This window comes from Lathyrus oleraceus, chromosome 2 (assembly GCF_024323335.1).
Source record: "Lathyrus oleraceus cultivar Zhongwan6 chromosome 2, CAAS_Psat_ZW6_1.0, whole genome shotgun sequence".
Taxonomy (NCBI): domain Eukaryota; kingdom Viridiplantae; phylum Streptophyta; class Magnoliopsida; order Fabales; family Fabaceae; genus Lathyrus; species Lathyrus oleraceus.
This window is the reverse complement of record NC_066580.1, coordinates 58961419-58974034: the sequence shown is the minus strand read 5'-3', so window position 1 is coordinate 58974034 and position 12616 is coordinate 58961419. Positions and strand designations below refer to the sequence as shown.

At 36.5% G+C, this 12616-nt stretch overlaps 1 protein-coding gene across 1 annotated transcript in view; it reads left to right on the top strand.

The window, feature by feature from the left end:
• The first annotated feature begins 1488 nt into the window (after window positions 1-1488).
• Window positions 1489-12616, top strand: part of LOC127121913 (uncharacterized) — an 89038-nt gene continuing 77910 nt past the window's right edge. The window contains exon 1 of the mRNA XM_051052337.1: window positions 1489-1926. Coding sequence (XP_050908294.1) covers window positions 1489-1926 — 438 coding nt within the window. The remainder of the gene's footprint in view (window positions 1927-12616) is intronic.

The following is a 12616-nucleotide window of genomic DNA, read 5'->3' as shown; positions in this document are numbered from 1 at the left end:
GTTGGCATCAAGTCACGGTCTGTACTAACACTTAATTGTGGTGCAGTAATCGATCCTTAGAAAAATATACTTGCACTATAATGTCAGGTGATTTTGTTTCTTATGATTATAGTACTAATGAGAAAAGTCGTTATTATGCTAAAACCACCTTCATTCAGTGGTGATTCCACTCAGTTTGAATGGTGGAAAAGCAAAATGTATACTTACATCATTGGCCTTGAAGATGATTTATGGTAAATACTTGAAGATGGAATATACATGGATGTTGATGGTGTTGGGATGGTTAAAGATGGGAAAACTCTTACAATATCTCAAAAGAAATTGCATAGAAAACATCACAGAGTAAGATGTATTCTAATTGAGGTTCTACCTGCTTATCTAGAAGCATTGAGTCAAACACTTCTAATTTCTTGAAATTGGTTGTAATTCCTCAAGTGACTTGTTAGGTCTGTAGACTTGAGAGGGCTAAGAGATTGCTAAACTCTTAGACGTATTTTTTGTAATCTATTAAGATTAGTGTATTAAGTCCTTATTGAAGGCGAAATCACCTTGGCTGAGTGGACTGGAGTAGCTTTGAATTTCAAGCGAACCAGGATAAATTCTTTGTGGTGTTAGTACTCATTTTGTGTGTGTGTGTGTTGCAAAAGTTTTTAATTATTGTGAAAGACAATTCAAACCCCCTTTCTTACGTTTCTCTACCTTCAATTGGTATCAGAGCTTTGACTCTGTTATTGATTTTTGAATCAAGCACTTAACCCTGTAGAGAGACCTAGGGTGAGAAAAACTTCATGGATAACACAAATGAAAGAGATAGCTACAATGAAAAACCTCCAGTTTTTTATGGAAAAAAATTGACTACTAGAAGGATAGAATTGAAAGTTTATTTCTAGGCTACTATGTTGATCTATGGGATATGGTTACAAATGGTTATGGGATACCCAACTCTGCACTTGGTATTCCTATTCCGAGAAGTAGAATGAGTGACAATTAGAAGTGTGATTTCAAGAATCACCATAAAGCAAGAACCATTATGTTAAACATTATCTCCTACAACGAGTACGAGAAGATAACCAACAGGGGAATAGTCAAAGATATTTTTGACTCCTTGAAAATGACACATGAAGGTAATAATCAAGTTAAAGAGACTAAGGCTCTAGCCTTAATCTAGAAGTATGAAGCCTTTATAATGGAAGATGATGAAGCTATTGAACTGGTGTTTTCAAGGTTCCAAACCTTGGTTGCAGGACTCAAGGTTCTGGACAAACGATATACTACAACAGATCATGTCAAGAAGATAATCGAAGTCCTCCCAAGAAATTGAGACTTATGGTTACTGCTCTGAAGTTATCCAAGGATATGAACAACATAATTCTTGAAGAACTTACCAGCTCCCTCAGAAGTCTTGAAATAGAACTAGAAGAAGGTGAACCTTAGAAGAAAAACAAATTTGTTGCTCTAAAGTCTAGATCAGAAAGAATAAATCTAGAAATGAAGAAAGACTTTCAAGAAGAAGAGGAAGAAAATGATGACTTTGAGAATGAAGAGTCTGACGATGAAGAAGAATTATCTCTTCTTTTCAGAAGAATCAAACAGCTCTGGAGAAAAAGGCAAAACAACTTCAGAAGGCCCAGAGAGAAGGGAGACCGTCCAGATTCAACCTCCAGAGGCAACACCAATAAGGAAGTAACGTGTTATGATTGCAAAGATCCTGGACACTACAGAAATGAATGTCCAAAGATAAAGAAGGAAAGCTCTAGAAAGGAAAGCTTCAAGAAGAACTCATTGAAAGCAAAGAATAAAGGACTCATGGTAACATGGGATGACTCTGAATCTGAAGCTTCAGAATCTGATTCTGAAGAGGAGCAAGCAAACGTAGCACTCATGTCCACTACCTCTGGAAGTTCATCTGAAAGAGAGTCTGTAGCGGTAAATTCGTGACCACCGAGATATTGGTTAACTTGACGTTAATGAAACCAGAGTCGCCACCGCGCTTTTATTGTTTCCAAAGGAAAAAGGGAAAGTACGAACAGAACCAAAAGATAAGAAGTTTTCAAATCAAAACTAATTAAATGTCAAAGATTACAGGTAAGGGGGTTGGTTACACAGAGGAAAGGTATTATCACCCAAAGTGTCCTAGGTACTCCTAGGGAGCCCTTTTTGTGTGTAAGTGTTTTAGTTGACAAGATGTTTGATAAAAAGTAGAATGAGGTGATGAGAAAAGAATTCAATTACTTATAATTTTTTGTGTTTGACAAGACCTTCGGTGTTATGCCTATGTACCAACATAAAAAAGAGGGATCAAAACCTCGTATTTCGTGGTAAAAATTTCAAAGAAATGTGTGGATTGATTTTTACAAAAGCTTAAAGACCTTTGGTATTTTGGTTAGTAGACAAAAGAGAATAAAGTATGATACAATCACAAATGCTTGGTGATCTTTCCCAATGCAAATCAAATGAATGATAGGTGAGGAGGATACCAAGACGTGATTCCAATGCCAATGCAAATATGATGAGATGACATGAGGGATCTTAGGATAAAAATAAGGGTCTTACAGCTGCCCTTATTTAAGGTCATTCTATCTGGGGATGTGAAGGTTAAAATATGCATATCAACACGGTAGAATCGACTTAAATAACAACATCAAGAAACAAATTTTGGTCCCTAAGAGACCTTATGATGCATATTGATATGAATGCGAAAATAATCTTTATGGGGAATATACTGCCACAAAGGAAAAGAATCCGGGAGAGACTAAAAGTCCACAGGAGCAGAATGTGTTCCATAAGGAAAACTCGCTGAGGAGACATAGACTCTGGGGCATGAAAGTTATGCATAGGCTAGGCTACGACTTAAAAACTACTAGAGACACGAGGGGATTTCCATGAAAATAAATCAATGGAAAGACTTGGACTGGGGAAAAATAATCTGCATGTGTTAGGATAAAACCAACACAACAAGAAATAAACTCCGGGGAAAGGCGTAAATCAGAACAAAGCTAAAATACCCACACACCAAAGGAAATTCAATTTCACAAAGAAATATGAATCCAGACTCAACTAGGGAAGCAAAACTTCAACATAGAAGTAAAAGAGATATATTATCTACTACCTGTTACTAGGTAGGAAGATAATACGCTCGGGCATACGGACATCTGTTACCGGTTAAGGTAAACATATCAAGGATGACTCATTGAAGAAAAAAGAGGAATATTCAATACCGGTTACTGGGTAAGAATAATATACTGGGGAAAAACGAAGAAATAGGATTTACGATTATCTGCGGGGATAGAAAACCAAAGGAAGAATATCCGTCATCAATTAGGATGGACATATCAAGGATAGACCACCAGGGAGAAAATCTGTTACCGATTAAGGTAAACATATCAAGGATAGACTAGCAAAGAAATAGGATTTACAACTACCTGTTACTGGGAAGAAGACCAAAGAAAGAGAATATTCATCATCGATTAGGATGAACATATCAAGGATAGACTCAGTAGGGGAAATGGGATTTATAACTACTAGTTACTGGGTAGAAGACCAACGAGAGAGTATCTGTCACTGGTTAAGGTGAACATATCAAGGATAGACTCAAATAGGAGGAAAAAAACACCAACTTCTAGAAAAAAAATCTGTTACCGGTTAAGGTAAACATATCAAGAATAGACTTGCTGGGAGATAAATAGGATTTACAACTACTTGTTACTGGGCAGAAACCAAAAAAAGAGAATATATGTCATTGGTTAAGATGAACATATCAAGGATAGACTCGCAAAGAAATAGGATTTACAACTACCTGTTATTGGGAAGAATACCACAAAGAGAACATTCGTCACCGAATAAAATGAACATATCAAGGATAGACTCAACAAAAAGAATATTTGTTGCTGGTTAAGGTAAACATATCAAGGATAAACTTGCTATGGGAAACGAAAACGAATCTGCTGGAGAAATCAATGAAGTAAATTACCTTTTACTGGTTAGGGTAAATAAACACAGGTAAAATACTCAACATCAAGAAGGATTTTACCAGTTACTGAGTAATAAACTCTTGGGGACCAAAAGATCTATCTAGGTAAGAGCTAGAAAGAAACGGGCAAACAAGACTCAACCCAATGAGGATATAAGTCAAGGGGAGTGGTTCCATCCAGATAATGAATTAGGGAGGAAACAAAATAATAATCATCCACGAGGAGTAACTCAGTGGGGAAGGAGAAAAGATAATCTCTTTCTGCTTAAGGGGCCGACACTCTACATTGAAGGAGGACAGACACACCAAATCTGCATGGAAAGATGATATCTCCAAAGCATGGGATCGGAAGAAGGTCAATTGTGTAAAATGCACAATGAAATATCTGATGCATGTATATGCATGAGTATGTATATGATTATGCTGAAAAATGAGCACAAAGGATACAAACAAATGAAGATTCAATCATCATAACTAGATACTCAACTAATCTCAACAAGATGGGAACACCAACATGGAGAACCTACTAGGTATGAAAATAAATCATCGAGGATATAAATCCTAACTTCAAATATATTCAATTCCCTAGGAATAACATACAACCATGTACTCAAGGAAGACTGAGGGTATAACAATCCAAACCAAATGCTTAACTCAGGTTTGGGAAACCATGGAGAACATGTATTCGATCAACAAAAACTGTTGAAGTCTCAGCGCTCAGAGGAAATGAAGAATATGTATATATCAATAGCAATCACGGGGTTTAGAACAGATTCAACTTCAATACTTAACTCTCGGAAGAGAAGGAAATAACTGCTAGGGGATAAGTAATGACTGACACGGATCTTTCTTAAAACTCAAACTCTCTGGAAGAGGAGCAAAAATACAGCTTGGCAACTTCACGGGGGACAAAAGCACTGTTGAGGGTATCAACAAATATGATGAGGATGAGAGAGATCTGTTGAGGACCTACATATTCAAGTTGAGGGATATATATATATATATATATATATATATATATATATATATATATATATATATATATATATATATATATATATATATATATATGTACTTCAAGGCAACAAGTCAACGTTGTGGGAAATTTTAGGTCAACACCATATCAAATAGGAGACAACGCAGCAGGAGACGTCTACATCAATACTGCTTAGAATCAAACAATTGCTCAAATGAGGAGATCTTTCATCAAAAGATGGAACTCGGCTAGGGATATATAACTGCTGGGGATAAGTATCCATGAAGGCTTTAGCTGGAAAGGGACAGTGAATGTTCTTTAGATTGTTGTTGGCATTCCTTTTTGAATTCAAAGTTCTTAAAGTAAATGTCTTATTATTTTAGAAAAATATTTATACATTGATTCATTTATTTCAAGATTATCATTATAAAAAAACAGTTCTATTAAACAGAAACAAATAAGAATTGCAAATAATTGGACAAATGCTCAACTTTATTTAATAGAATGGTAGTCCGCAAATGGCGGGACTCCATGGATCTTTACAAAGTTTGAAAATGGTAATTTACATGGAAACGGACTACATTGAATACAATGACCACTACTCTCCCTACCAACGTTGAAATTCGTTGTGCTTGTCTTCGGTTGAGAATGATGAATCAGAACCAAGTGACGGGCTATACTGCTTCAACGATCAGATCTAGCCGGATGAAATTACTTTCCATAATCCCTAAATATTGCATAGATTTCCCCAAGGTGGGGTACTCAATCTACCGAGATATTTTTTATTTGTTTTTATGTCTTTAACTTTTGCCTGGATCGCCCTTTCGGATTTTCAATCCATTGAGACGCTCATTTTTGCCTAAGTTTCCCTTTCGGGTTTTCAACTTAGCAAGTTGTTCTTTTCATTTTTAGACAAAGTATTTCTTGACTAAATCGGTGTTCATAGTGTAGCGGGGTATTCGTTACCATTAGAGCTATTGACTAAATCCAAGGTAAATCATACAAGTCGAGTCGCCACCGCGCTTCTATTTATCCAAAGGAATGGTTAGAAAGCGAACAAAAACCTAAGAGTTTTAACAAAAACTAGTAAAAGAGAAACAGAGATCTGGGTAAGGGGGTTGGTTATGTAATGGGAAGGTGTTAGGCACCCAAAACATCCTAGGTACTCCTAGGGAGCCCTTTTCATACTTGTTGCAAGGTTGTTGTTTTGTGAAAGTTTATTTGTGCAAACATGATTGAAGAGATGAGAAGAGAATATACAAGTTATTTACATTTTTGTGTTTGGATGGATAAACCCATTGCCTATGTACCATCTTAAAAAAGATTAGGATCAAAACCTCGTAGTTCGGGGTAAAAATCTCAAAATGAGTTGGTGAATTGATTGGTCCAAAAGCCTTAAGGTCTTTTGTTATCAAAGGGACTCAACCAAACCACAAATCCACCATGTGAGGATAGCTTCAACATGCTAGTGAGGGGTTAACCCTATAATAAACATGGAAGACTCATTGTCCATCACTAAGGATATAGGTGAGTATTACATCTACCACAAGGATAACTCAAACCTAATAGCTAAAGGTTATGGAAAATTTGATTAAGAAAGTGGCCATTGGAACCACAAAAAGACATTTGAATGAGTTATATTTACCAATTAGAAGTATATATAAAAAATGGTCAAAGTTGACTTAAAGATTCAATTCAAAATAAGTGTTATGAAAAGAAAGTTTGAAAATAAAAAGCCTAAGGCTCAGGTTTCTAATGTTTGAAAACAATAGTTAAATGTTTGCACAAAAAGTTTTGGCTTGGGTTAGAGTGGAGAGAAGAAGAAGAATGGCTAAGTCCTAAGCAAAGCAAAAAGAGGAAAGATAAAGAAACAAAACCATAATGGAGTTCCTCTCTTGAGATCATATAGATGATCCAAGTAGTTCCCATCCTTTGGAATAAGCAATCACACAAAGCATAAACTCAAGCAATCAACAATCAAATGAACCCTTGGAATGACTCCTCAATGTATCTTGGATCTCTCTCCCTTAGAAGCTCATGGTAATGGTTCCTTAATTAAGCTCAAATTGGAACTCCTAGCACAAAGAAAACACACATCAAAAGGTTCTATAACACAATCAAAGAATGGACAAGAGGGAGTTTAGAATATGGTCCTTTCAATGTTCATCTTCAAGCTTAAGCATTCTAAAGGCTCAATGCCTAGTTGCTCTTTGACTCCAAGTTTGCATAGGGAAAGTCCTAAAGTCTAAGTCCATTTTGTCCATTTTTTTTGCATTTGGTCCACAACAATCAAAACAAAAACACAAGCACAATAGTATACACAATTATGTGCTCAAGTGAGCAAAAGGCAAATGGCATTAACATAAACATGGGCTCAAGTGAGCAAAGAGAAAAGCAAATGGATAATATATGCAAGAATAGTAAATTGCATAAAAGTAAAGAGCAAGAAGTAAATGTTAATTGTTAATGGTTAGTGTTAGTAGTTAATGTGCCATAAGGCAAATTTAGCGCTATGTTAAGCAATCGTAATTGGACTTATGTAGAAGTCACAACTATCTGAGGCCGGTCAATAATAATGTAGGCAACAACACAAGTTAGAAGTCTTGATTAGTGAACCAAGTCCCAACAACTTGCCATGCCAAAAAAGAAAAAGAGAATTGATCTTGTATTGGTTTAAGCCGTTTGCATGATTTAGAAAATAACCTATCCTTAATGCAAAGCCATTTACTTGATCAATTGATCAAGATGAATTAGATTTGAATCAAGGAAGATTAAGTCTCCCTAATCAATGCTAACTTATCAACCTTCAACTCATTGATAAAAAAGGAAGAAGAAAGAAGAAGAAGAAGATGAAGAATGGATAAGGAAATGGAAAGATCAAAATGCATAAGATGAAACAACATGTACCAATCCATATGTATTGACCAAATGACATTGAAAGTCAAAGTCAAACAATGATAAATCAGAAATGAGATGAAGATTGGAGATCAAACAATAAGCAAAATATTTTTGGCATTTTTAATATTAAAATAAACTTGAATTAAAAATAAAAGAAAGGTCAAACTTGAAAATCACTTCAAATCAACCTTGAAAGGTCCAAGTGATTTATCCCAAGTTCAACAAGGTCAAACTAAGTTTGACAATTTTTTTAGCATTTTTAAAGGTCAGAAACTATTTTTAATCAATTAAAAATGAATAAAAATAACCTAATTGAACTAAAATCTCAAATAAATCTCAAATCAATTAAAAATTGATGAGAATATTTTTCAAAGATCCATCATCATTCAAATAGGTTAGGAAAATATTTTTGTATTTTTTGAATATCAAAAACTATTTAAAATGAATTAAAAATAACCAGAAAAGAGAAAATTCACAAAACAAATCAAATGACAAAATAAAAAATATTAAAAATCGGAAATAGAAACTAGGATTTATTTGGAGACTAATGCAATTGGTCCCATAATTTTTGGATTAAAAATGAGAGAGATATGAATTTTTGAAATAAAAGGGAATAAAAGAAATTAAATTAGAAAATTGGAAATTCAAAAAAACCAGGAGCGTCAGATCTGAGCTTATTAATTAAGCTGGCAGATCATGCGCTTCAGATGTGCGCTCCCACCATACTCTTCAGTCAATGCGTGCACACCATGTATTTAAAAAAGTCAAATAAAACAAAGGCTGAGATTAGATCGTGCATAGGAGATCTAAGGGCTGTGGTTTGATTTGGCACTGGGACGGCCACAAGAGCCACCTTCTTCTCCGGTGAGCCTCATAATTCCGGCCAGAGTTGCAAGTTTTCATACCTTCACCAATTTGCACGATCCTTATACCAAAATGAAGCTGGGGTGATGTACATCACCCCTATAACCTTGAATCACACTCAAGATTCCTATAAGTTGAGAAATCTGAGGTGGAAGATTCAGGTGTGAAAAATGCAGATCAAAGAAAAACAAAATTGAAGCTACCACTAGCTTGCCTCTCAAGTGAGGACTTTAGAAAACACTTTGGCCAGGCAGATAGATCAAAGAGATGAGAGATTCGAAGCAAATACCAGTTGAAGAACAAACTTGAATTCTGGAAACTTGAGCTTGATTCCTTGCTTTCTTTGCCAAAACAGAAGATCAATGAGATGCAGGATGAAGGTTTAAAAGCTTTAGATCTAAAGATTCAACCAGATGTAGTTGAATTTTGGATCTGAAAAATTTGGAGAAAAATGAACTAGCTTCTTTGGTAATGGTTATGGATTCAATTGTGCAGCATCTTAGGCGCCATTAGGTTGAGAATTGAATGAAGAGGAGCATGTATTTATAGTTGAGCTTGAAGCAATGCAAGGCAATACTTGTGTGCATTGAACTTGGACCCTTCATGCATGGGCCTGTACAGGCGCGTGCAAAGCCCAAAAGCTGATGCAAATGGATGCTGAACACAAACCAAGTTGAATTGGACGTGTAGTTTGAATGGCATTTGCTTGTGTATCAAGATTTCATGTGAATTCCATATTTGAACCTAAATATTCACCTCTTCGAAAATGCCAATTAGAAAATCCAAACATAAGCATGTGGGTAATGGTTGGAAAGGTCTTGATGTAAGGAACAATTGTTATGTTTGGAAAAAATCCATTTGAAGTGTGGAAATTGGTGAATTTTGAGTTTAAAGTGTAATGTGCAAAATATGTCAATGCAAGGTTTCCAAATTTGGCCAATGTTCAAGCCCTTTTGTTTTGATGATTCAAGCCTCAAATGAAAAAATCTCCAACATCAAAGTTGTAGATCTTTTCAAGACAGTCAAAATGGACTTAAATTTTGCATCATTTGGATTTTTGATGAAAGAGTTATGGGCACTTGAAGTTGGACTTTTTTGCCTTTCAATGCATTTGGTCCAAAAGAACCTATAATGTCTTGCATTATCACATGTATTTAATTTGAGATTTTGAAATTTTTTTCAACATAATATTTGAAGTCGACATCTTAAGCTTTCCAATGCATTTGATCCCACCTCAAAATCATAAAAAAAGAATGAGTTATGTCCTTGGGAAGTTGACCCAAAATTAGGGTTTCAGTCAAAATGACCTATAATGTCTTGGAATGGGAGATGACCTTCCAAGCTTCAAATAAATTTTTTATGAACATGAACGTTGTTCATATTGTCCTTAAGAACATTTTTTCTCTTGGAACCATCTCCATTTGACCAACACATAAAAAGTTAGGACTCAGTGCATTTCAGAATAGTCAGATGAATCGACTGATCAACTTCTCAAGTCCATGACTCATATCTTGATGAATTGATGATTGAGGACACTCAAATAAGTTCAAATATGCATGAAATTATGAATTAAAGAACTTCCCTTTATTGTATTTGACCATGGGCTGAGGTTGCTTCAAGAGCAAGGCATTATGGTGCACAGATGAATTAGGGTTTCCTTGGGGCACAAACCTCAAACCCTTTGACTTGCTTTGATCAAAATGATGAATTGAGATGCTAGGGAGGCATATTTGCTGGATGAGAGCTTTGGTAACCATTACCATGCTTGCTATCATCTCCTCTTGACCTTACCATTGCACAAGGGATCTCCTTGAAGCTTTGGCCTGGTGATTGCTCTAACTACAAACAAAAGATGTTAGTGAAATATTTTTGTGCTTTTGGTTAGTAAATACAATAAGAAAAGAAATGATATACAATTCAATCATGCTTGGTGATCTCAAACCACTCACAAGAAGTCCCACCCAAAGGCAAAGGGAACCAAGATGCCAGTGATCCTTGAGGCAATGCAAATGCAATGTTATGATGCCATGAGGGATCTTAGGGACAAAATTAGGGTCTTACACATAGGACGAGCGAATTCTTCACCATCCATAGTTATAAGAATCAATGCATCGCCTAAGAAGGCTTTCTTAACAACATATGGTCCTTCTTAAGCACGAGGTCACCTTCTCAGAACACACAAGGCTTGACCTTTTTATCAAAAGATTTCTTCATTCTTTGCTGATATAATTGTCTATGACACATGGCAGTCAATCTCTTCTCTTTAACCATATTGAGTTGATCAAACTTGGTCTGACACCATTCAACTTTGGTTAACTTGGCTTCCATCAGCACACACAATGATGCGATCTCAACCTTCACGGGGAGCACAACTTCCGTGCCATAAACAAGGGAGAAAGGGGTTGCCCCTGTTGAAGTGCAGATGGATGTAAGAAACCCATGCAAAGTAAATGGGAGCATCTCATGCCAATCTCTGTACGTCACAACCGTCTTCTGGATAATCTTCTTGATGTTCTTGTTCGCAGCTTCAACATCCCCATTCATCTTGGGTTTGTAGGAAGAAGAATTATGATATGCTATTTTGAAGTCTTTGCAGAGAGCTTCCACCATATTGTTATTCAAGTTTGATCCATTATCAATAATGATCTTACTTGGCACACCATAATTGCATATAATCTGATTCTCGATAAACTTTACTACAACTTGCTTGGTCACATTTGCATACGATGCCGCTTCAACCCACTTTGTGAAGTTATTGTCGCAACCTGAAAAATACTGTGCACGAAGAAACAACCGGTGAAAGAAAATGACAGAAGAGTCGCCACCGTGCGTTATTCATCCCAAAGGAGGGAAAGGAAACGCTCGAAGTAAACCTGAAAAAGGAAAGGACAAGACGGGGTCTTGCAACCAAATCTTGGGTTCGGGAGTTGGTTATGCGAAGGGAAGGTATTAGCACCCCTACGCATCCGTAGTACTCTACGGGATCCACTTTTGTAGTTCTTGTCTAAAGGGTGTGGGTTTATCTAATGTGTTAATTACTAAAAAAAGGGGGTTAAATGAAAATGACTCGCGCGGATGTCGCATCCACTGCATACGTATCTCATCTGAGTATGAGAATCAGAGTCTTCGTAGCTCGGCTACCTAGGGGTTAAGGGTAATTGTGCTCGCTAAGACATCGCGTCTTATGCCTACGTATCTCATCTAGCCTGAGAATCAGAGCAAAACGTAGTTCGGCTAACTACGGGGTTATGGATTGGGTTTTGGACGAACGACATCACTACGCAATCTACCGGATGCTCGACCTTTGGAGACTTACTCGCCTGTAGTAGAAGGAGTTAACGTGTTGCTTTGGGTTTTAGGGTTTGGGGGTTACTCATGCAAAAGGGCAAAAAGGCAGTCCTCGACGAAGGAACCGTGCTACCTGTGGGGATACGAACACATACAAAACAAACATGTATAAAGTAAACGTGCCAACAAGGGGCTCAGAAGTAAATAAACAAAAGAAAACAAATGCCTCCTATCGAGGTCTTCCAGCTAAGAAAGCGATAAAATGCGGAAAAGAGGTAAAAGTACCACACAGATGAAGATCCGAAGTAACAACAATTAAAGGAGTAAGAAACCCAGGGATCTCCCAAGCTAATGCCATCAAAGAAAGGTGAGTCAGTACAGGTAATCGGAATGAACCTCCAGGGGGTACCCCACAAATAAAGTGGGAAAACCACGCAAACCATCTCTGCAAGAGTCTGTGAGCCCTCACAAAAACTCAACAAAAGGGTTAGTGAAACACGATAAGCATTTTATTCATGGATAACAGTATGGTTTCAGAAACCTCAAACCCTGTGGCATACATTTCAGAAATCATGTGATTAAACATTCAAGGCATAGGTTTCACCCATTCATGCATAATT